The following is a 22,699-nucleotide window of genomic DNA, read 5'->3' as shown; positions in this document are numbered from 1 at the left end:
CTTTTACTTTCAATATTTCTCGGCATACACAAAGAATTTATTGTATACCTTAGTTAATAAAATAATTGGTGTTTTTGTAAAGGTTACTCTAACTTTATATGTATGTAGGATAGTAAAATACCACTTATTTCCATTTCAGTGCAACAGTGATACAGTTATACACTACACATCGTAAAATTGAAATAAATAATTATATAAGTTATTACATTAAATATAAGAACAAATGTGAAACTTTATATATTTATGTTTTATGTATTATATTTTATGTACCTATAATTGTGTACGAGGGTAGCGGTAGAAGTGACTCCCATTTAAGGCACCGTACGAGAGTAGCGGTAAAAGTGACTTTATTCAGGGCACCGTACGAGGGTAGCGGTAGAAGTGACTTTATTCAGAGAAACTGAATAACGATTTTAGAGCACTTCTAGAGGATTTTGGCGGACTGCAAGAATCTAAGACAATGATTCTCGAACTATCTAAATTTGAAAGATTCATTGAAATCGCACAAACGGTTCGCGAGATACAGCCGAATTTCCACCGTGTGTTTAAAACAATCACAAAATGGTATAAGTTTCAGAGCGATTTTATGGCACTTCTAGCGTGATTTCGGCGGACTGCAAAGTCGCATTTTAGAAAATGACTCTCAAACTATCGAAATTTGAAAGATTCATTGAAATCGTACAAACGGTTCGCGAAATACAGCCGAATTTCCACCGTATATTTCAAAAATCACTCAAATTGTATATGTTTCAAAGCGATTTTAAAGCACTTGTAGCGTGATTTCGGCGGACTGCAAGATCGCATCTTAGAAAATGACTCTCAAACTCTCTAAATTTGAAAAATTCAATGAAATCGCACAAACGGTTCGCGAGATACAGCCGAATTTCCACCGTGTGTTTCAAAAATCACTCAAATCATATATGTTTCAGAGCGATTTTAAGGCACTTCTAGCGTGATTTGGAAGGACTGCAAGGTCGCATTTTAGAAAATGATTCTCGAACTATCTAAATTTGAAAGATTCATTGAAATCGCACAAAGGGTTCGCGAGATACAGCCGAATTTCCACCGTGTGTTTCAAAAATCACTAAAATGGTATAAGTTTCAGAGCGATTTTAAGGCACTTCTAGCGTGATTTCGGTGGACTGCAAGATCGCATCTTAGAAAATGACTCTCGAACTATGCAAATTTGATCGAATCATTAAGATCGCACAAACGGTTCCCGAGATACAGCCAAATTTTAAACGCGTGTTTCAAAACTCATAAAAATCCTGAAAGTTTGTGAGTGATTTTAAGACACTTCTAGCGAGATTTTGGGGCGGCAAGGCCGTATCGTATAAAATGCCTCTCGCGCTATGCAAATTTGAAAGAATCATTAAAATCGCACGAACGGTACCCGAGATACAGCCAAATTTCCACCGCGTGTTTCGAAATTCGTGAAAATCGTAAAAGTTTCAGAGCGATTTTATGGCACTTCTAGCACGATTTTGGGGGCGGCAAGGCTGTATCATATAAAATATGTCTCGCGCTAAGCAAATTTGAAAGAATCATTGAAATCGCATGGACGGTTCGCCAGATACAGACAAATTATCACTGCGTGTTTCGAAAATTCAAATAAATAGTTAAAGTTTCAGAGAAAAGGAAATTACTTCATCGCAACAGAAAGTTCAAGAATAAAAACACAAGGACACGATTTTTGATAACAAACTAAGGAAAACAGATATTCAAGGTGTTGCAAGAAGGAAATTGCTATATAATGAAAGAAAATAAAAAGTTCAATAAGGAAAACACTGAGAAACAATAAATTTGGACAGGTTTTAATAGAAAATACAGGAAAACGAATATACAGGGGTTCCAAAGGAAATTTAAAAACTTACAATGGGAACGCAAGAAAAACAAACATACAGGGTGTTGCAAACAGAAAACTACTTCACTTAAAAAGAAAATACAAACTTTAAGAAGGAAACATCCCAGAAACGACAAATATAGTCAATTTTACATTTAAGAGCAAGGAAAGGTTATACACAGAGTGATAAAAAATCGCCACATTTAAAAACAAAATCAAAATTCTCGACGAAAAGATTTTAATTCTCTATTAAAGGGTGACAGAACAAAAATACAACTAAATTTTGAATTATGAATAAAAATCGAAGAAAATTTAAACTAATATCTGTTTCTCTCAGAATAGCAAAGAATAGAAAAGGTAGGGAAGCTAGAGTGATAAATAAATAAAACATAAATATGAATTTTGAAATTATCATTGCGACAGATTTTCCAAATATGCCAAGCCAAAGAAGGTGTCGGCCGACACACATGCACCAATATATTACTCTCTATAATTAATTGTCAAACTACTAAAACACGTCAACGCGACTGCAGAATTATGAAATCAAAAGAAAATGCAAGTTAGGAAAAATTCACGCTATTAAATCGATGATAGACATGTCTGCGGCGTGACCGAAGACGCATCGGACGGCATTCGTCAAATTTGAGTTGCTCACGTTATTACGATACATGTGATTTAAAGCAAAAATGTAATTATGAGGTAATACTGTTTAGAAACTTACCAATGTATCGGGTAATCAACGAAAGTACTGAAACAGAAGAAAAACACCTGTGTGAGAACACGCACCATGACGCACACTTATTTAATACGTTCCGTCGGTGAATGTAACTTGGAACATTTTAACTCACAACATTTCCGGTAAATTTGCCAAGGACAGACGCTAATTACACTTATTCAAAATTATCAATAGGATACATATTTCTAATTAGAATTCTCAACATCGAAATGATGCAATAGCGGACGTAGTGGTCCGTCGTCCACATAAAAACACGAGTTTTATTATCAGCTCACGTGCAAATCACCCTTAGCATAACACTAAACACGTATGTTATCATTAGGTGCCGATAATTCCGAGCCTGCCGATTTTCAATCAATAAAATGTAATGTAAATTAATGTAATCAAAATGAATGAAAGAAAGATGCCGAGCCACGTGCTGGTAAAAATAGACTAAAACGGTCGAACGTTCGTAGCGTGAACGCAAAATCGCGATATCGCGATACAAAAACTTGTTTATACGCAAACCGCGATAAGCGTGTAGAATTGAAACAGAACATTTCCGATGTGTACTAAAATAAAATATAATATCATCATATAAGTTGTAAATTATGGCACAAATTTACAAAAATGAGAAAGACGATCGCACCGGTTCTCAAGATACAGACAAATCTCCACCGCGTGTTTCAAAAATTCACAAAAATTGTAAAAGTTTGAGAGCGATTGTAAAACACTTTCAGCGTGATTTCGGGAGCGGTAATGTAATCAAAAACAGGCCACCGTACGTATCACCGTAACGCTGAAATGGAAGTAAATATAACTTAACTGACATTTGTTTTATAAAGTTAAAACAGGCTTTACAAATTTCGTGAGTGTTAACTTAGCCTTGGTAGGTTGACACAATTATACGTAAATATCATACATCAAACCGCAATTTTCAGGTTGCTATCTCTTTTAGTTTGGAAGATATTCGCTATTGAAAATCGTCGAGAAAAATTATCAAGCACCCATCCTCGGCAAATTTTTCTTAAGAATTAAAATTTCATCTCTCAGATTTCCGTTTTAACTATCCCATCTTATAGAGAATAGTCTGTAGATTAAGACGCTGTGATCAGATCCTATTTATCTCTTTTAGTTTATGAGATATTCGCGATTGAATAAAATAGGCAAAAATTAAAAAATGTCACTTTTTAGTACTTTTAGTCACATCTTTCGATCTTTTATCCTATGATATTTAATTATTTTATATTCTAATCTAATAGAGAATTTTCCAGTCTTTCATAATCGGTAATTCGTTAGATTCTAGCGCTTTTAGTTTAGACATTTAGACATTTAGTTAAAACATGTTTTATATATATTGCAAGATATGTATTACTTACAAGATGGAACATGTTCGCACGACATCGCCTTTGTAATCCATGACATCCAACGGACGACAGAGAATAATTTCACGATTTGCTAACAATGCACACACTATAAATTATCAGAAACATGGCGATTCGCGACAATAAATACACGAGTAACTGACCACAGTTCAAATTGGTAATTACTACTCGACTCAGAATGTTTCAGCGACGGCGACAAACATTCGCAACTGCGCGGATGAAAGACACTTAAGTTGCATGTAGCGTGTGAATTCCGACGGCACATCGTCTCAAGGACGTAAACAAATAAATTTAACAGATAAAGACTAAACCTGCTGCACCAATTCGCGCGATCTCTCACGGCATGCATGTTTCCACACTACTACCTGCCAACAACTGGCAGCGAGATATATGCTTAGAATTTACTGCACATATGTGCATGCTAGCGCCATCTTTCGACAATTTGCGATGAGTCGTTTCTCCGCGGCGAAATATCATGCATCCAAGTTTTTGGTGCGAAAACAAACCAAATAACCTTCAATACTAAACAGTATCCCGGTTTTAAGTTTGTTTAAATTAGTTTAATTTCTTTTAGGTTGTGATAACTTACATTCTGTTAAATTATTCGATATGGAACGAACGAAAGAACAAATCCAGGAAATGTTATCCCTTGCCAAGCTCTGCCCAGATGATTTACTCCCAACAACACAAACAATCTACTTTGCACCAAATTTACACAAACATAATGAATATAAGTTTATTCAACTCAACCCAAAACTTGAGGCAACTTTAAAAGCCGGGGATGTGTTGCATATAAATGGTGAACAGGATGACAATGCTGTGCTCTGTACTGAAGATACTACATATGAATTATTACATTCAGAAACCTCCAACAGTCTGCTGCTTGTCAAAGATTTAAAATTAAGAGATACTCTAGCAAAACCAATTGAAAACTCTTTGCCAGATATTCATAAAGTGCCAATTGAAGGTATCTTCTATGATTATTTGGAAGCTGTTCATAGAAAACCTCAATTGTCAAAGTTAAAAAATATTTTAGAAGAAACAACATACAAGGGACCAGAATTGGAATATGAGGTTGATAAATCTAAACTGTATACTTTTGAAGATCTTTGGCTCAAGGAACAAGCTTCTAAAATAGAACTAAAAGCTGCTTTGCATGAAATGCAAGTGATTACAGTTGATGGCAAACTTCGTTTGCTTGATTTTGAGTATCACTTTAGAGTATTGTCATTCATGTTAAAGATAATTGACGAAAATTCTTGGCCACTAGATGAGGTTGACTTTGAGGTGACAGTGGAGACTTTGAATGATTTAGTTCCACTGGATGTGTTAACTTCTGTGTTTGAATTATACACTGAGGAAACTAAAGTCAGAGATGGCACACAGTTGTATAGATATAAAGAATTTGATGTATGCCAGTTCTTTGCTCAGGTACTGCTGTACAGTGCTGGCAAATTTAATTTAAAAGACTTTCTGCAAGCATGGCAGGAATCTGTGCCTGAAGGCATGATTACTGATGAAGAGATGTTGTATGGCATTGCAATTGTTGATAGAAAAGCAAATCCAAGTGTTGTGTGGAGTTTTCCGGAGAATAAGTTGCCTCAAAATATCAATGAGAGATTTAAAGTATTATTTGATACAAAGGAGAAGTGGAGTGTTAATGAGATTGCACCTTATATTAAGTAAGAATTCGTATTATTTGGGTTTTTAATTGTTTCATTGATTATATTTTTGTAGGAGATTAACGAATGATAAACAAGACGTCAATGCATTATTAACGAAACATGCTCGACCCTCGAAAATTGATGGAGTGAAGTATTATTCATCGAAACATGCCAAATAAATTTAATATTATTTTAAAGTGTAAATAAAGCTATTTTTCTCTTATTCAACATTGAATTTAGAATTGATTTCATCTCATTTTTGCATGTGGTGCTCTCCGGTGGTGATTCTGAAGATAATTTGATTGTAAATGGTTCATAGAGGAAGCGCAGACATGGAAATGTCTAGTAAGTAACTTGAATAGCAAATTTACTGCAAAAAACAGCAGGAAACCGCTTTCAAATGTATAAAAATATGTATTGATAGGTATAGTTTAATTATTTATTAGTTTAGAGTATTATTATCACATTGAATGACATAGAATTTCACAATATCGATTTTCGAAAAATGTATACGCCTAATCGTGCATATTAATTAAATTTATCATACGCAATAATTGAATAATGTACGCGAAGATAGAAGTTAGACATTCTCATGTATATACATTACAATATATTATAAAGTATTTGTACTAATAGTAAAGTGATAAGTACGATTAGAATTATGTGCCAAGAGACGCCATTTAGCGTAAGACCAACGTTAAAATGACGATTTTGGCAAAATTGTGTATGAGTTAAATGAGTATAATCTAATTTCGTAGGCGTTTGATCGTTGACGTCATGACGCGTTGTGTTTCGAATTGCAGTCGAGTATTTACAATAATGGGGCCAAGTGACGATTTGCCACCTAAAGGCTTACACACGAAACATTCACTTCTCTAACAAGACTTACTCTAACTCTATGTTTTACATTTGTTTGATTTATGTACATTAAAAGTTAGAATTGAAAAAATAGCCTTAATTTTTGTACATGTCACATAGGACTTTCTCCATTGGAGTGTTGCCGATGGTTTTGTGAAAAAATATAGTCTCAATACGAGCGGCGGGTACAATACGAAGCAAGGGTAACATGAGTAGAAGTCGACCAAATCGGGCCACTTGACCAGGAAGTTGAGCACGACAATGCTGCCACAGCATGACTTGAGCTTGATCTTGAAGGTTCTCAATTTGGCTTGGATCTTTCAAACCACGTGTTTCTGCAAAGTAAATGTTTATATCATCTGCATATATTTAAAATCTTTGATTTTACCTGCTCTAAAGAGAACAATTGCTTTCAAACAAGCGAATTCTGCTGGATCGACATGTACAGTCTTGAATCGTATTAAAGTATCAGCGAGATACCTAACATCCGTTGTAGAGTGTCCGTTTTTGGCGTGTTCGTTAGGATTGAATAATGGGGACGCTCCCACGTCCAATGGCATGCACCATTGAATTGCATTCAAGAGAAAAAGTTCACTCCAAGCTTCTTCCAACAAAATTACCTGCGATAATAAATAAATTATAAGTATTTTATCGAAAAATAAGGTTTTTATAATTACTTGATCGCGAAATGGTAAGCTGGCAAAACTGGGTAGGTTTTTCGCCCACTTGACAGCCATGAAAAGCAGCCTTGCCGAGGTCTCGTAGACAGTCTCACTGGAGCTGGGATATAATCCAGCGGCGAGTGCGGATTGCGGTTCGGGTCGCAACGGGCCACTGCTGGACGACACTCCGCACCCAGCCGGTGTATCCTCCTCCTCGTTGGTAACATCTATACTTTCCTCTGCAGCAAATAAATATAAAAAACGATAATTTTTACCTGGTCAAGAAAAAATGCAATAAATTTTAATTCATTCAATAAATCTCTGCATACACCGTTTTGAAATAAGCGATTAGACGAAGGACGGGTTTTCAATTAAATTAATACATATTTAATGTGATGCGGGTATGTGGCGCGGGCGATAGTTGCGCGAAACAGCGAAAGGATGGGTAATCCCGCTTGTTGCAGACTCAAGTCGGCAAGTCGGGGCGATATTCCCCAAAGAATAATTAGTCACTGCGATCGCTTTGCATATCGCAGACTGGTTTAATCCGCGTTTGCTCAGAAGGGATGCCCACAGTATAGAGGTGAGGTGGGATTACACATGTGAGGATCATGTAAAGACGTCACAGAAAAATATACGCAAACAAATACATATATTGTGTGGAATTATATTTTGATGTACGTACCATCGTTGTCACTACTGACATCCTGCTTGATTGGCGATGGTTCCCGGTTGATCATCGGAGGCGGCGGTACAGCGTGCAGCAGCCCACCGGGCGCGTACCTGGCTACCGGTGACAGCGCCATTGTGAGGGAAACCGGTGGACTGTAAAGAGATGAAAAATACAGGTGAACTACGCTCAATAACACCACTAGTGTGGCTAATCGGGTGTGAGATAATGCGGTCTCTTCACTTCTAAGCTCACTCGTCACCCGTCGTCACCTTTACGCCTTACGGTTGATAGGTTGATTTGTTTCAGTGCTAACATGTATTGATTGATAGGTAGTATGTGGAGAGATTGTGTGAAGATATTTTTTTGCTCACCCAAACACACCAACGGCGACGGCGGCCTCTCGAAGGGCTCTTTCTTGTTCGACGCTCATGTCGCGCAGGGCTTCCGGTCGAATGGTGGCTGTATTGCGAGGTTGTCTTTCGTTTTGCACAGCTGAAATTAGATAATAGTTATTTTATTAAAATTGCGTTTGTTTGATTGCTAAAGTCTAGAGTATAGTTCAATTTGTTTTGGCATTAGTTAAATAGTTTGGTTTGTCTAAGGACGCAATTGTTTACCGAAATAGCGTCGCCGTTGGTGACGGTGGCGGTGTTCCTTTTGCATTAATTTTGGAGGACGAACCGCCACAGCATCTACGGACAATTGCATATATTTAACAATATTGTTTCGATTTGTTTTAATCGAAACGCTTTTTAATTACATTAATGATTTATTAAAATTTAATAAAAATTTGAATGTCGATGAAACCGAGTCTTTGTCTATTAAGATATTAACCAATCAGTCTATTTTTTTTCCTAAAGTAATATTTTATAGAATTGGTGTTAGAATTGGTTTTTAAAATGAATATTCAACATTTTATTAAATTTCTTTTAACCTAACCTCACATAACCTTCATAACTTTATTTTATCTGTTTGTAAGTTATTGAATCACTTTGCATACGGTTCAAAAGTATTGTAAAAGGGTGTTTGATGTTCAAATGAGCGTAATAAGACCACAAAGAGCATAAAATGTGAACGCGCAAATAATTACGACCACAATTACTCGGCGGGTGCGTGCGACACGCGTATTAAATACATATCGCAACGGATACTACCCGTCGAAGCGCAAAGAATGTCTGTCGCCCCTTTGACGCTATGCAAAGTTGTTTCACTTTGCATGGCATGAGGCATGAAGCATACGATATGCTCCACATCTCTCCACCCCTTTGAATGAGCGCGTGCGTTCGCTACATCATTTAAATATCACGGTCAATTATTTCACGCAAAATGTGGCAAACAAACGCGGCACGTGCGAAAAAAAATTCAATCCCTGCACGGATTTAATTTTAGAATCTTCATTGTGCATAATATATTTATAATAAAATGTTAAATGTGCAAGATTAAGGTGAAAGTTTTAATACGTATTAAATGCGGAACAATCGGTAAACAAATGAAGGCAATCGGGGTTGTTTCAGGGGTTTGAGGCTGTGGGCGCGCGCGAAAAGGGAAAAGAAGCACCCGCGGGCGTTCGCAGCAGGCCACACGTAGCGTCCTTATTTTGCATCGTTAACCGCGCGACGTTCGTCGGCGGCGTCGTCGCTGCGCCAGTGTGCGAAATGTTTGAGGGGTGGTTTTGCGGCAGAGCCGGGAGCGGTGCGACGTGCGAACGCGAAAGTCGCCGCGGCGCGCGTCGGCGACGCCCATCGCACACGCGGACGAGAGGGGCGCCCCACCCGCGCGCTTTTGTCTCCGGCGAGGGCCGACAAAGGACAAAAACTAATTCGCGCACACAAAGCGTAACAACTAGCGCAACAAACACACTACGTAAATGAACAATGAGGGCGCGCGTAATTCGCATAAACGCATTTACAAATCTCGCGCGGAACAAAGCGGACGGCAAGGACGACAAAAGGATTTGCGTCAGCTTGTGAAGCAGAGCATTCTCGTTTCGCCGCCGAGTGATATACTGCTAGTTCATAAGTAATTTAAAAGTAGTTTTTTTCGCTTTTAAATTAGAGTTATTTATGCGCGCGTTTTTTTTTATATTGCGAGAGGGTGGAGGCGCCAGAAGGAAAACTCGTAAACTCGGAAATGTAAATTTACGTTAATGACCTCTTCCTGCCTTGCGTTTAACTTCCTCGCCTCTGTTTTCCGCTTTCTATCTGCTCCCATCTTCTCCCCTTTGCCAAGAAAAGCCGAAAGCTTTATAACAATGCGCGTATAAACTCGTTTCCCTTGAGTTTTCCACAATTTCCTTTATAACCTTTATTCAAAGCATCTTAACATTACAACCCCTCCGATTTGTGAGAGTTGCAGTATTTTTCAACCCTTCCAACAACAGTTTTTAAACGAAATTAAATTATAACTCACCGTCTTTGTTCATCCCCATTGTGAGGCATTTCTTGAGGCGACATGCTTGACACTGGTTGCGATGTGCTTTGTCCACCACACAACGACCGGTACCAGCTTGGCATCTGCAACAAACAAAAACAATTAATATTAAATCCTCATAAATACATCAAAACTAAAAGTTGCACTTTGCGTGTCATGATTCACTGTTCTCCAGAGAGATGGATGCGAAAGGCGAGCACAAGGATCAACTTGATCGTTCCACAACGCGGGGAATAACCGATCTCACTAATCCTAGACGTGGTTGGAGCGTTGGATGGCTGTGGGTATCAGGTGGTTGCGCCGAGCAAAATGCGACAGTTGCCTTCTGGTTATCAAACCACACTCCCAGCCTCCAACCCTCTACTGGTAGCAACATCTGATATCATACACCTACCGAGTGTTTTCCACTTAAAATTTTATCAACATTTTTCTTCGTTAATGTTTAATTTCCACGTGGAACACATGGTATCTTCTATAAGATTTTTTGCGCGTTGGCGGTTTAACAGTTTAACCATTTAACATTAAATTTGGGATTTTGTGTCGCATGTGCGCGTTCATCCTTGCGCCCCTTGACATCCCCAACCTGCGCTAAATGACATTATAAATGATGTTAAATTTTTTACCTTCGCTTTAAACCTCATGGCACCGCTTCCGCGCTCCACTTTCAGTCGTTTGTTATGTTTTACTTGACACGCGAAATGTTTGAGCGCTTGACATTCCACGCCTCGCTGCTGGCGTAGGGAGCAAATAAAAAATAAAAATGGAGGACTTAATAGGATTTGGAAATATATTGGTTCCTTGCAAGGGTGGCACTTTATTTTCGTATACGAAAGCTGGGAGAAAGAAGCGATTCTTATGAGGAGACAGCGAAAAAGCGAACGCGGGAGAGGAAAGTGTCGAAGAAGCGGGAGCGCCCGAGATTACTGTATCGGAATATCGGCGATAGCGTCGGAAATTGGAAATGGGAAATAATGTCGCCCCGTTCTTCCTTCCGTGCTCTGCGCGATGGTATTACGTCGATATTAGGTAACGGAAAGCAGGCGAGGATATCAGAAAACGATTCCGCCGGAAATAAAAAGGAAAAGTTCCAAATTGAATGTCGCACGTTACCAAATATATATAGATTGGTAATTTGCCACAAACGTAAACATTGCTTTTGTTTTCTTCAATGAATTATTTATCAATAAACAAGATGTGAAACAACACGTTCTCTAAAAGAGTCTAAAAAATTATTAAATTTAAAAATCAGTTTTATTGACGTGTTGGTTGTCTATATACAAAGAAACTTTTTATTTAATCATGCTGCCGAATTCCAAATATGAAATTTAGAAATATTATTGAAGCAAATATTACAAAAAGAAAACTTTTTCTGCAGCGTTGGCACGTCGCCGCCACAGAAAAAATAGAAATGTAAATTATCCGGGCCAGCAATCATAAAGTATTAGCAAAGAGTCGGGTCGTCTTTTTACAAATCCTCTGCTTTCATTCCGGCGCGCTCGGGAATCGAAAAGGCCCGTCGCAAGTGGAAATTCAATTAAAGTTGAAACTCCGAACGGCGCGCCGAAAAGAATCCATAAAATCCGGCGACATCATCAAAGAAAAAACGAAAAGCCTGAGCGCCGGCACGAAGACAACAACAAAAAAGGACGCCACGCCGCGACGTCGAGGCCGATATGAGCTAGCACCGAGAAAATGGAAAATATAAATAAAAACAGCGTGACAGAAAACGCTGCGAAGTGCCAGAAAAGCAGAAATAAATAAAATTCCACAAAGACATCTTTCCATCGTATTCTGGGGGCTTAGACATTTCACATCTTCATTTTTACTTATTCTATGCATGTTCTTTTTCATAAAATCTTTGTTTATTTCGATATAAAATCGACACACATGTAATATCAAGCACACGATGATTGATTGCATTGTTGTTCGAGTTTGCGGGTCGCATGTCTGACAAGGCTTCAATCTGAGGCGCGGGCGCGTCTTATATTCTTATATCTTTAGTTAACCAACAACTGGTGCTCGAGGAGCGCGCAAAATCTCCCAACACATGGATGGCGACACTAAAAATGGAGATATGCGAGCGTACGCCAATAAACAGAAACGATATCAAAGCTGGATAGACGGAAAGCAGGGCGAAGCAAACTATACGAAAAAATGAGAAAACTTGGCTTATTATCGTTTTACGACCGACAGCGGCGAGGAATATGTGACTCGCCGTGATTGCGCGAAACTTTGATACGATACATGCGAAGGATTGTATCACAGCAAACGAAAACTTCAACTCAACTTCGATATCGATGCTCACGTATTTTTACGTTCTTTTGTTCCATTTTCAATTTTTTTTTTATTTATTTTGAAAATATAGTAATTTGTGGTTTTAGCTAATTAAAATTTATATTCCGTGTATTTCGGGCGATTTTGTATATTTACGACTAAATTGATTCCGTGATGTGTTTTTGTTTGCTCACTCGAATCCGCCGCTTTACCCGGATTAACATTTCAATTTGCAAATAACGCGAATTTGATGATACCATGATGACCGACAAAAGGGAAGAACGAAACGGCGCGCAGCGAGCGGAGATTGCGCCGACCGCAATCAATTAGAACCGGCTAGGATGTCGAAAGCGGTAAAAGCAGCACAACCAAAGGCATCGTTAATCCTGCTCCCGATCCGGCTTTCGAGCTTTTCTTTTGTGCGATCCTGCACGGATCAATCATGCCAAAAATAGTTTCCCAAGACAAAAGTTACACAACTTATACTAAACAAAACTAACCTGTAAATGAGCTTTCGTCGCACAGAACGTTTGAAGAATCCACTGCATCCATTACAAGCCAAGATACCATAGTGCTTACCACTGCTGGTATCACCACACACCACGCAGATTAAACCTGGAACACCTTTCTTTGTAGGCAACGACCATGGCGGTGGTGGAGTCCTAGAAGCTTGTACTAAAGTCTGCGAATTTGGTGGTAGACACAGTGCCAGTGGATGTTGTTCATTCTCCGACGACGAGTAACAATCAGCGCTTGCTGGCGAACTTCTCATTTCTGCAACAAACATCAACATGCACTTAGATAAATTGCTTACAAATGGTTATGCAAAATTATTTAAATTCATCACGCCGACGACTTTTAAAAGTTGCCTTGCCATATGTGTAATCCTCCCGGCTTAATTTCCTTGCAATGCAAAATCACATTCAAAAAAGAAGTTACGAGTTAATCCGAGGGTCTACGAGTTCTATTGATATTCTAATCGACTAGTAAGTGGTATCGGGGGTGCGCGCATACACCCTCAATACAATTAATTCAATTTAAAATATCTACAACTTTTATAACATATCATTTAAGATAATTTTTGAATTCTATAAGTATACGAAATTGAAGGGCTAAATAATTTTCCATTAAGTGACGCCCTATTAAAATTCCACCCATGCGTGCCGAAATAACCAAATAATAACTGAATCGAAGTGAATTGCTCTTGGGGGACGTCGAGATTTTACCGAGGGTTGATGCTACGTTGTGCGAGCATGGCATGTGGTCAAGCAAATTAAATATCTATTACTAAAGGCGCTACGTACACGGCTTTGCGATACTTTTCATTCTGTAGGATTAAGCGGGTTGCCGAGGGAGGCAAGTGCGGAGTTAATCCGCCACCACCGAACCAAATTTGTTGCGATATGGATATCATATGGATATCCATATGCGATTTAATCAAATTAGGGTGTCATATGACATGTAATTTTAATAGTGCTTAAAAGTCGATTAATCCATATCTACATACAACAAAAACACGCATATTTATTGTTTTTCAAGAATAGATACTACAAGTAATACTAGCACCAACTGTTCTATTTAAAATCAGTGATGAAGCAACCCTTAAAATTCAATTTGGTGAAGATTGCAAGAGTGTCTATTTAATGCGATTGCCACTGGGATAGAATGGAAGCAGCGGGTGGAACTCAGGTGGCGCATGATTCGAGTTGAGGGGCTCTTTAATCCCCGCTCGGCCCGTCGGACACCACATGATACGCCCGCAATAAATGATAAAAGGATGATCTGGAGTCCCCCTTTGGAGGATACACGGATATTTCAACTCGAAACTGCATCGGAGCGTGAGTCCACCAGGATTTGCATTCAATCGTGTTACAACTTGCCATATGTGAAGAGATCCGACACATGTCACAACAATCTGTCATTTAATAATTGTGTCAAGTATCTATTCATCTCTAAACTCCGAAAATATTCCTAACCACAACAAAAAATTATTTATTGTTGATTTATTGATTGCAAGTGTTGAATCATTAAATTAATTCGATGGTGGCACGTCGCGTTATGCTTCGTTATCTTCGTGCCGGTTCCGGGCTGCGTAATTAAGTTAGCTCGACACTTCGGCAATTCACCGATTGTCACATTCGTTCCCGTTTGTTGGGTGATGATTCGATTTGTGCGCGACGAGTGCATTAACACTCAATCCACCCCTACTCTCGTCTTTTGCTGCTTAGTGTGTTCATGTTCAATTCTACTGCTTCAAGATGCATGCTTGGAATTAATTCGATTCACGAAATAAAAGAAACTCTGTATTTACCATTTGTGATGTGATGGTGTTCACCGACTGGTGAGCAGGGCATGCCGGGCATGAGCGCCGTCGCCGAGCAGTCCATCGGCGATGACATTGACAGATTCATTCAATGCCCGGCACCTTCGCCAATTCTTAATTTTTTTAAACACTGTTTCTTTCTGTGCAAATTTTAACTCTAACACTAATAACACTGATTGAAAATTTTTGAGAATTTTTAAGCCTTTTGTTTATTTATTTCTTTATTTAAAGTTGATTTAATGTGTGTTTTGTATTGTTTTATGTTATGTGAGTGTATAGGTTAATAATCGTTGTCTGCGATGATGATGATGATGCGCCGCGTTTAAGGTGGCGGCGTCGACTAGCTCGCGGATTTGTCCGGCCGGCGGTGGATATCGTTTAGCGGCGCGCGCGACGTATGGCAGGGAGAGAGGTCGCGCCGCCAAAAGGGATGGTCTGATTGTCCTGCGAGCAGGCCTCCTTCTCTTCCGCGCGCGCCCGTTAAGCGTCGTGCTGTCGCGCGCGCTGGTGGGGGCGGGATCAGATCTCGTGTCGTCCTGCCACCACCCGCGTCGGCGAGGCCAGCACACACACAAATCTACTTTCGCACGTTGCATCCGTGTTTAACTTTTAACCAGGCTGCGCGCGCAGATTTTGATACCTGTGCTTTTTGTGTGTATAACTAAAGGTATTGACACATTTGCTTGCGCGATGCTGCGATTGACACAAGATGCACATGTGGTTGCAAACTTTTTTATTGGAAAACTTTTCACAGTTTTAGCGAAGAGTTTTATTTAATTGCAGCTGGAATAGGTGAAATTTTAAATTGAATTTGTTTTTAGTGTTATGGGATTGTTTTGTTGGCTTGTAGGGAGCGTTTTGGGGTAGAGAAATCGCGAAGGGTGACTTGTGGTGGTTGGCGTCTGGAGGAAACGCGGGTGGTGTGATTGGACGACGCCGCGCGCAGAGGGTGAGATTAATCCCATTGGTTGCTGTTGTCGTGCTTTTTGCTCGTTCATTGGGCAACCCCCACCAATTGTTATGATTTCTGATTCTCACCCCTTATACTAGTAATCTAAAAATAAAAAAATACACCTAATACATAAAAAACACACTTTACAAGTTAATTTTCATAGTTTTATATAAAAACAAAACGTTTTCATGAAAAATTTTTTAAGGGTTGGTAATTTTTGTATTTATGATGGTAAAATCCGTAGTTAACATTTATTACTCGACGATGGCGGCGCAGCATAGCTCAGGACACATCCAGGTCGCCGTCGTCGGTGGCGGCAGGAGAGGAGGGTGCGGGCGGCTGCTGCCTGGCGCCGCCGCCGCCGCCGTGTCGGCTGATCAATAGTGTGTGCCCAGGCGATCGGGGTTCAAATGCCGCAACAGCAAGTGAGCAACCCCGACACTAAACTCGGCTCACGGCGACGGCAGCGATGGCGGTGGTGGCGGCACAGCTGAGCCTAGCTTGCCGTACACACCCAACTGGAAAATACCAAAAGATTTTGTTTTACGTCCTTAAACAATAAAAATAGAAAAATAAAATCACAAGAAAAATAAAAAAGAATGAATGAATTGTTTGGTGAAAGAGATAAATGTCATTTATGCCATAAATTGGTCACATTTGAATATGAACGTATTATCACAAACAATTTCCCCAGCTGCTTTTTTATCAAGTGTAGAACAGAGTAAACATCTAAATCAACTTTTCGTCGTAAAAATGCAAAAACACACAACCACGCAATGTTATTTTGTATTTTTCTGGGTTGTTTGTTTCGAATGCGTCCTTTCTCTCCCTCATGCGTGTGTAGTGGGTTGCCGAGTGGAGTGCGTACGAGGGGTTGATGATGTCAGCACGTGCGTGCCGCGTACACGTCCCGCGGACGTGCGGCCCCACCGAAAAGGCAGAGGCAGAGGCAGACACTGACGCGTGTCAAACGCTGCCGCACAGGTTGGAGTGCGCTGCCGCCGCGCCGCCACCACCGCTATCGAACAATACCTCGTCGATGCGTTAATAAGCGGCGACGTCAAACGCAGGCGGCGCGAACCATGCGAGAACCACCTTCGCCTACCTCTTTGCCACCCGCGGTGCGACGAGCAAACAAAATCACGGCCGGAGCGCACCGCAGCGATCCCTCCGGCTCGCCGCTGCCTCCTTCATCGATCTATTTTGACGAATATGACGTGCGCGCGTATTGGGTGGGCGGCTGGCGCGCGTGGTATTATTTAATCTATTGCGCCGAGTCCGGAAAGTGCATTATGCAAGACGAGACAAGCGATTAATTGTTTCGCGCGGCGATGTTCAACGCTCTTCTTCGATTTTGACGCGCGTCACGACCAGCAGCCTTGGCTTAATTTGATTACATCGCCAGCGCCAGCGGGAGAACAATCAGACGCGCGGAATCGACGCAATGAAATCGAAGCGATGTCAGTTTCCGCGAATGATCAACGTGAGCAAACAATGCGGAAAATGTTATGGTTGGATTCGGTACTTTACCATCCATGCGGTAATATACACGAAATGAATGGCATTCGGCCACCATTAATAAACGATTTCTATATTATTCACAATTAAATCAGGAACACAGAGCGGGTAACTGAATAAAATGTAATCAGGGTTGCATACTCTCTGCCTAAAAATAAGGAGATTTTGGCGATTTTTGACTATTTCTTTTAAAAAATAGTCAATAATTCGAAAACTAATCAAAATATCCAAAGAAAAACTAGAAAAAGGATTCCCTGTTTCATTCTACACAATATAAGAAAGTTTCGTGAAAATCCGAATTGTAATTCAATGCCAGATACGATTTTCACTCAATTTTTCCGAAAACATTGATTCCGGTACATTTAATTCAATATCTGTCCATAACTATGTAAAAACGAAATTATCACACACTGCGTTTCACATTTTGACGATGCACATTTATTTGGGCAAACAATCATCACGCATTGCCTACCTCTGTAGCGCTATAAATTGTAGAACAATTATATTGCAGAATTGCACAATCGCACAATCGATTCACCGTCTCGTCAAACCTGACGCCCGCATGACCAGACAACATTGTACATTTGGGACGCAGTGAGAGGTGAAATGCGTAATTACACATTCCTGCATTCGGAATTTACAATTATCAAAATGGCCGCTTTGAACGCACCGGATGCACTGGACAGAATGCACATGAGATGCGTTTCATTTCCAACCACGTTTTGAGCAATTCAATGCCCATTTCATGCAGAACGATGCGTTGAAACATAAAAATGAGTGATTTGTAAGAGTAATTTGTTTATAATAAGACATAAGAAGATATAATTTTCTTTTTTATTGCAAAAATTATAAAATTGTATTGGAAAAGTTGTAAATTTTTATTATAAAAGTGATATTCTGAAGTTCAATGATAGAGAATTTGATAATATAGTCTGTAGGGTAACAAATAGCAAATGATTTCCGAGTAGATTTACGCCGTGTGCGTGCTCGGATTAAAGGCCTTTGCAGCCGCCAAACCTCTGCCGCTCTCTCCTACGCCGCTCCCGCTTTCAAACCGAGTATTTGCCGGCAGGGCAAAGCGCATTGACGCCCACGTCGGTGTCGGCGCGAAACGACATCGGAATGCAAATTAAAGACACTCGCCTATAGCCCATCCCAACCACCAGAAGGGACTGCCACCCTACACTCTGATCTACACTCTAACAAAAAACCCATCAATTTGATTCTTATACCCATATTTAAAAAATCATTACATTTATCACTTTTATAAATTAAGTAAAACAACTTTGAAGGTTGTAAGATTGTAAAGTGAACGAGTGAAGCGAGTATAAAGTAAGGTAACGTTAAGTAAGTTGCGAAAATGCAAAGGCGAAAGGCGAAAATTGGATGCGATCGTAATGGGCGACGAGTGGCGGTGACGAAATCCTCTTTACTTTGATTCGATTCACGCGCGCGACGCCAACTACGACGCTCCTCTACAGCTAATTCGATAAAAAGCAACCAGCCGTGCAGTGCTTTCTTCCTGCGTCCTTTCTTGGCGTACGTGTTCTTGTTTGCTTTTTCTACAATTCAAACATTTCGGATGTACTTTTAACGTTACAAAGTCTACATCCACACATTTGTAGTAAAAACGTTATCAAAACAATATGAAACAAGCACAAGTTTACATTGAGAAATCCAATACTCAAGATAAATATTGAGTTAAATATTGAGCTCCTGTTTCGTAACATTTTCGATGTTGCAATGTCGAAATTTGTTGTTCGTGAATCACCTATGGATTGCTCTTCAGCGTCAGCCTCGAGGGTCAGTCTCAACACGAGAATGCACTACGCTTGATTAGTCGTGCTTACGTCCAGGACTACGATGGCGACGTCGCCATGGCGGTGGCGGCCCCGTCTTGATAGATTGCGGCATACATTACGCGAACGCGCGCGTAAACGAAACCGAGGGGCGCTTTTATTTATGTAATCGCGCTCCCGATGGTCCGTTTATCGTCTTGTTTGCGACGCCGTCGCCCGCAGACAGCTCATTTCTATGTGCATTTTTGATTTGATGCGAGCCAATCTAATCCTTTTAATCCTTCAGACTGCACGACTTTGGTCGACGTAACGCACGTAACGCGCTTGGAATTAGTTTTTGCACTTAACTCAAATACGCAGCATGTATGTATATGGGCTAAGCAAAGACATTGACATTCAAAAATTATTCCATTTTTTTTAACATTGAGGATATTTTTAGATGTATGATATATGTAGTTGTTGTAGGTATAGTTGTATTCGACTGGTTGGAAAATGGCGAATGGTGAGAGGGAAATTGTTGCGTTGGCGAACGTCGACATTTATCGGGGGACGCGCCGCGCGCCTGCAACAGATATGTGGCCGACCGACGTCACCGCCGTCGTCCTGCCTGCCGCCGCCATTCGCAATCACTGTAATGTCCAAACCATGTTCGCCGCCGTCCCCGCCAAGCTTAATGCTCCCGCTGAGATTCGCTCCGATTGGATTTTCGATCGTTTGTTCATTTGTAACAACCATTGGCAGCAACGTTCCATTCATAAAAATTAAGAAAGAACAGTATTATATATTTTTAATTACTCAGAGTGTCCAAAAATTGATGTATTATATAACATGAAGATATGAGATTTTTTGAATGAAATTTTACACATTGTAAGAGCGGACTTGCAACATAGGCAACTTATTATACACACGTATTAGAAATAGAATTAGAGTATGAAAATTGCCTATTTTTAAAATATTTGTATTTCTCCTGAAAAAACTAAGATTTGAAACTGTTTAAATGTAATTGGTTACTCCTCATCAATTATTTAAATTGTTTTATCAATAAATTATTGTTTTATATAGGTACAATTATCTTTTTTGCACTTTATGTCAACTTAAATTGAGAAAAAAATCTCGATAATTTACGTATTAAAATTTTAAATAAATATTTGTTATGTACTATTATAAATTACTAATATTTTTCCAGGAATATTTTAAGTTGTTTGAAATAAATTACTTGTAGTGGTAGTGGTAGTCGGCCTGCGTCAAATCGCTAGGTTACCAGTGCGGCGCCCGAGCAGTTGTCCCGTGCGAATCAGTTGTCTGCCGTTTTCCTCCTTTCTTTTCCCGATTTTTTGCGTGACGATCATGAGTGAGGAACCGAACGTATCGCCTGAGGTCGTCGAGCAGGCCGAGAAGCTGAAGAACGAAGCAAATGATTACTTCAAAAGTATGTAGACATCCGCTCACGCTGATATTGACTCCTCTAACCTATCGTACAACCGGAAAAATGAAATCATTGCTTTTCAGAACAAAACTACAACACAGCAATAGAGTATTACACCAAAGCAATAGACCTTAACGCAACGGTCGCCGTGTATTTTAGCAATCGGAGTGCTGCTTACCTTAAAACAGAATGCTTTGGCTATGCACTCTCAGATGCATCCAAAGCTATTGAGCTGGACAATACCTACATCAAGGGCTTCTATCGCCGCGCCGCTGCTCACATGTCTTTAGGCAAATTCAAGGAAGCACTGAGGGACTTTGAATATGTGACAAAAGTGCGTCCAAACAATAAGGATGCTAAACTGAAGTACAATGAATGTAACAAAATTGTTAAGAAGATTGCATTTGAGAAGGCAATTGCAGTGGAGCACAACAAGAAGAGCATTGCTGATAGTATAAATTTAGATTCTATGAGTAAGCTTTCATCTTTTATATTATTTTGTATAAATTTTGTATTTATCGTGTGTTGCTTCTGTAGCAATTGAAAATGACTACACTGGTCCTGAATTGGAGGATGGTAAAGTTACCCTTAAGTTTATGAAGGAGTTAATGGAATTGTACAAGAGCTGTGGCAAGTTGCACAGGAAGTATGCATTTAAGATATTACTGGATATAAAGGCTTACTTCATGGAGCAGCCTTCACTGGTTGATGTGCCTATTGGAGATGATGATAAGTTTACTGTTTGTGGTGATATCCATGGACAATACTATGATCTCATGAACATATTTGAAAAGAATGGACTGCCATCATCTACAAATCCCTATGTATGTAATTTTTTATACAATTTTCCTTTTTTTTTCCTTTTAAATGTTTGAAAAAATGTTTTTTTGTGTTTTTCAGTTGTTTAATGGAGATTTCGTCGATCGAGGTTCGTTTTCCGTTGAATGCATCTTCACTCTTTTCGGTTTTAAGCTTCTGTACCCCAACAACTTCTTCATGTCGCGCGGTAATCACGAAAGTGCTACAATGAACCAAATGTACGGTTTCGAGGGCGAGGTTAAGGCGAAGTACACCTCGCGTATGGCCGACCTCTTCACAGAGGTATACAACTGGCTGCCTTTAGCGCACTGCCTCAATAAACGCGTGCTGGTTATGCATGGTGGGCTGTTTAGTCGTGACGATGTTACGCTGGAGGAAATTCGTACTATCGAGCGCAATAGACAACCGCCTGATGAGGGCCCCATGTGCGAATTGCTGTGGAGTGATCCACACCCACAGGAAGGCCGCGCGCCGAGTAAACGCGGCGTGGGATGCCAGTTTGGACCGGACGTCACCAAGCGCTTCCTTGAGCTGAACAAGTTGGACTACATCATTCGCAGTCATGAGGTTAAGAAAGACGGTTACGAGGTGGCGCACAATGGAAAATGCATTACTGTGTTTTCTGCTCCAAATTATTGGTAGGAATATGATTATTTTCTGTAATGTATAAAATTTTATATTGTTATATTTTGCAGTGATACAATGGGAAACCTAGGAGCATTTATCGTTCTGAACGGAAAGGAAATGCTGCCTCAATACACCACATATGAAGCAGTTGTAAGTTTTGTGATTTATCACAATGTTTTGATATATAAACGATGTTTTTTTTTTGTTTCAGCCTCATCCGGATGTGAAACCAATGGCCTATGCGTCCTCACTGCTCAGCATGATGTGCTAGTACCCACACCGCAGCACATCGTCCTTTATTTAGGTTCATAGATCAATTGCATAACAACTAATTTCCCAAATACTTAGTCGCAAATCGTGTTTAGCCCGAGATGGCCATCGTCGGTTTGTTTGTTTTGTTTTTCTTTGTTTTTTTTGTTTTCTTACGAAAATCTCCGGTGATCATTCTATACGTCACGTACTTTCGTAACTGATACGGAATTACTAAAACCCCAATGATTTAAATCACAGATGATGAATTTAATTACTTGATTAATTCATAACGAAAAGTCAATAGTGAATTGTGAAGGTGTGAAAAATTGAGTTATGGGTACTTTTAGGACCAACTACGAGTATATCACGAGGTATCAACTAAATGAATATTGTTAATATGCATTAATACATTATATAAAGAACATTTTAGACCATAGCTTCCTGAACTTTCGTACGCAACTTTTTTAAAACTTGAGCAA

At 39.7% G+C, this 22,699-nt stretch overlaps 3 protein-coding genes across 3 annotated transcripts; 2 read left to right on the top strand and 1 right to left on the bottom strand.

Moving 5' to 3' along the window:
* The first annotated feature begins 4,402 nt into the window (after positions 1 to 4,402).
* Positions 4,403 to 5,835, top strand: LOC135801851 (sister chromatid cohesion protein DCC1-like). The gene is made up of 2 exons (XM_065315375.1): positions 4,403 to 5,625; positions 5,681 to 5,835. Exons 1-2 carry the CDS (start codon positions 4,553 to 4,555, stop codon positions 5,784 to 5,786), a joined length of 1,179 nt encoding a protein of 392 aa, XP_065171447.1. The 5' UTR covers positions 4,403 to 4,552; the 3' UTR covers positions 5,787 to 5,835.
* Positions 5,836 to 6,032: 197 nt separating this feature from the next.
* On the bottom strand, positions 6,033 to 15,153 carry LOC135801852 (photoreceptor-specific nuclear receptor-like). Its single transcript, XM_065315376.1, has 9 exons — positions 14,816 to 15,153; positions 13,005 to 13,278; positions 10,210 to 10,313; positions 9,604 to 9,615; positions 8,172 to 8,292; positions 7,813 to 7,952; positions 7,143 to 7,366; positions 6,854 to 7,085; positions 6,033 to 6,800 (listed from the first exon to the last, which is right to left on the bottom strand). The coding sequence occupies exons 1-9, from the start codon at positions 14,913 to 14,915 to the stop codon at positions 6,562 to 6,564; spliced, it is 1,446 nt and encodes a 481-aa protein (XP_065171448.1). The 5' UTR covers positions 14,916 to 15,153; the 3' UTR covers positions 6,033 to 6,561.
* A 5,179-nt stretch (positions 15,154 to 20,332) lies between these two features.
* On the top strand, positions 20,333 to 22,656 carry LOC135801736 (serine/threonine-protein phosphatase 5-like). The gene is made up of 6 exons (XM_065315243.1): positions 20,333 to 20,525; positions 20,606 to 20,995; positions 21,060 to 21,346; positions 21,423 to 21,979; positions 22,037 to 22,118; positions 22,180 to 22,656. The coding sequence occupies exons 1-6, from the start codon at positions 20,444 to 20,446 to the stop codon at positions 22,237 to 22,239; spliced, it is 1,458 nt and encodes a 485-aa protein (XP_065171315.1). The 5' UTR covers positions 20,333 to 20,443; the 3' UTR covers positions 22,240 to 22,656.
* The last annotated feature ends 43 nt before the right edge of the window (positions 22,657 to 22,699 follow it).

Source organism: Atheta coriaria, unplaced genomic scaffold (genome assembly GCF_025399875.1).
Source record: "Atheta coriaria isolate IRGN ID8LTWV9N9 unplaced genomic scaffold, Caltech_Dcor_3.1 hic_scaffold_13_pilon, whole genome shotgun sequence".
Taxonomy (NCBI): Eukaryota; Metazoa; Arthropoda; class Insecta; order Coleoptera; family Staphylinidae; genus Dalotia; species Dalotia coriaria.
The sequence above is the reverse complement of the archived record's forward strand: the minus strand, read 5'-3'. Positions and strand labels throughout refer to the sequence as shown.

Bases quoted from the DNA above. Each gene is read 5' to 3' on its own strand.
- LOC135801852 (XM_065315376.1), bottom strand. From the start codon at position 14,915: ATGAATCTGTCAATGTCATCGCCGATGGACTGCTCGGCGACGGCGCTC. The intron at 10,314-13,004 runs GTTAGTTTTGTT...TGTTTGTTGCAG, and splicing joins CGACGAAAGCTCATTTACAG to ATGCCAAGCTGGTACCGGTC. The intron at 6,801-6,853 runs GTAAAATCAAAG...TTTACTTTGCAG, and splicing joins AATTGTTCTCTTTAGAGCAG to AAACACGTGGTTTGAAAGAT.
- LOC135801851 (XM_065315375.1), top strand. From the start codon at position 4,553: ATGGAACGAACGAAAGAACAAATCCAGGAAATGTTATCCCTTGCCAAG. The intron at 5,626-5,680 runs GTAAGAATTCGT...ATATTTTTGTAG, and splicing joins GAGATTGCACCTTATATTAA to GAGATTAACGAATGATAAAC.
- LOC135801736 (XM_065315243.1), top strand. From the start codon at position 20,444: ATGAGTGAGGAACCGAACGTATCGCCTGAGGTCGTCGAGCAGGCCGAG. The intron at 20,526-20,605 runs GTATGTAGACAT...ATTGCTTTTCAG, and splicing joins AGCAAATGATTACTTCAAAA to AACAAAACTACAACACAGCA. The intron at 20,996-21,059 runs GTAAGCTTTCAT...TTGCTTCTGTAG, and splicing joins TATAAATTTAGATTCTATGA to CAATTGAAAATGACTACACT.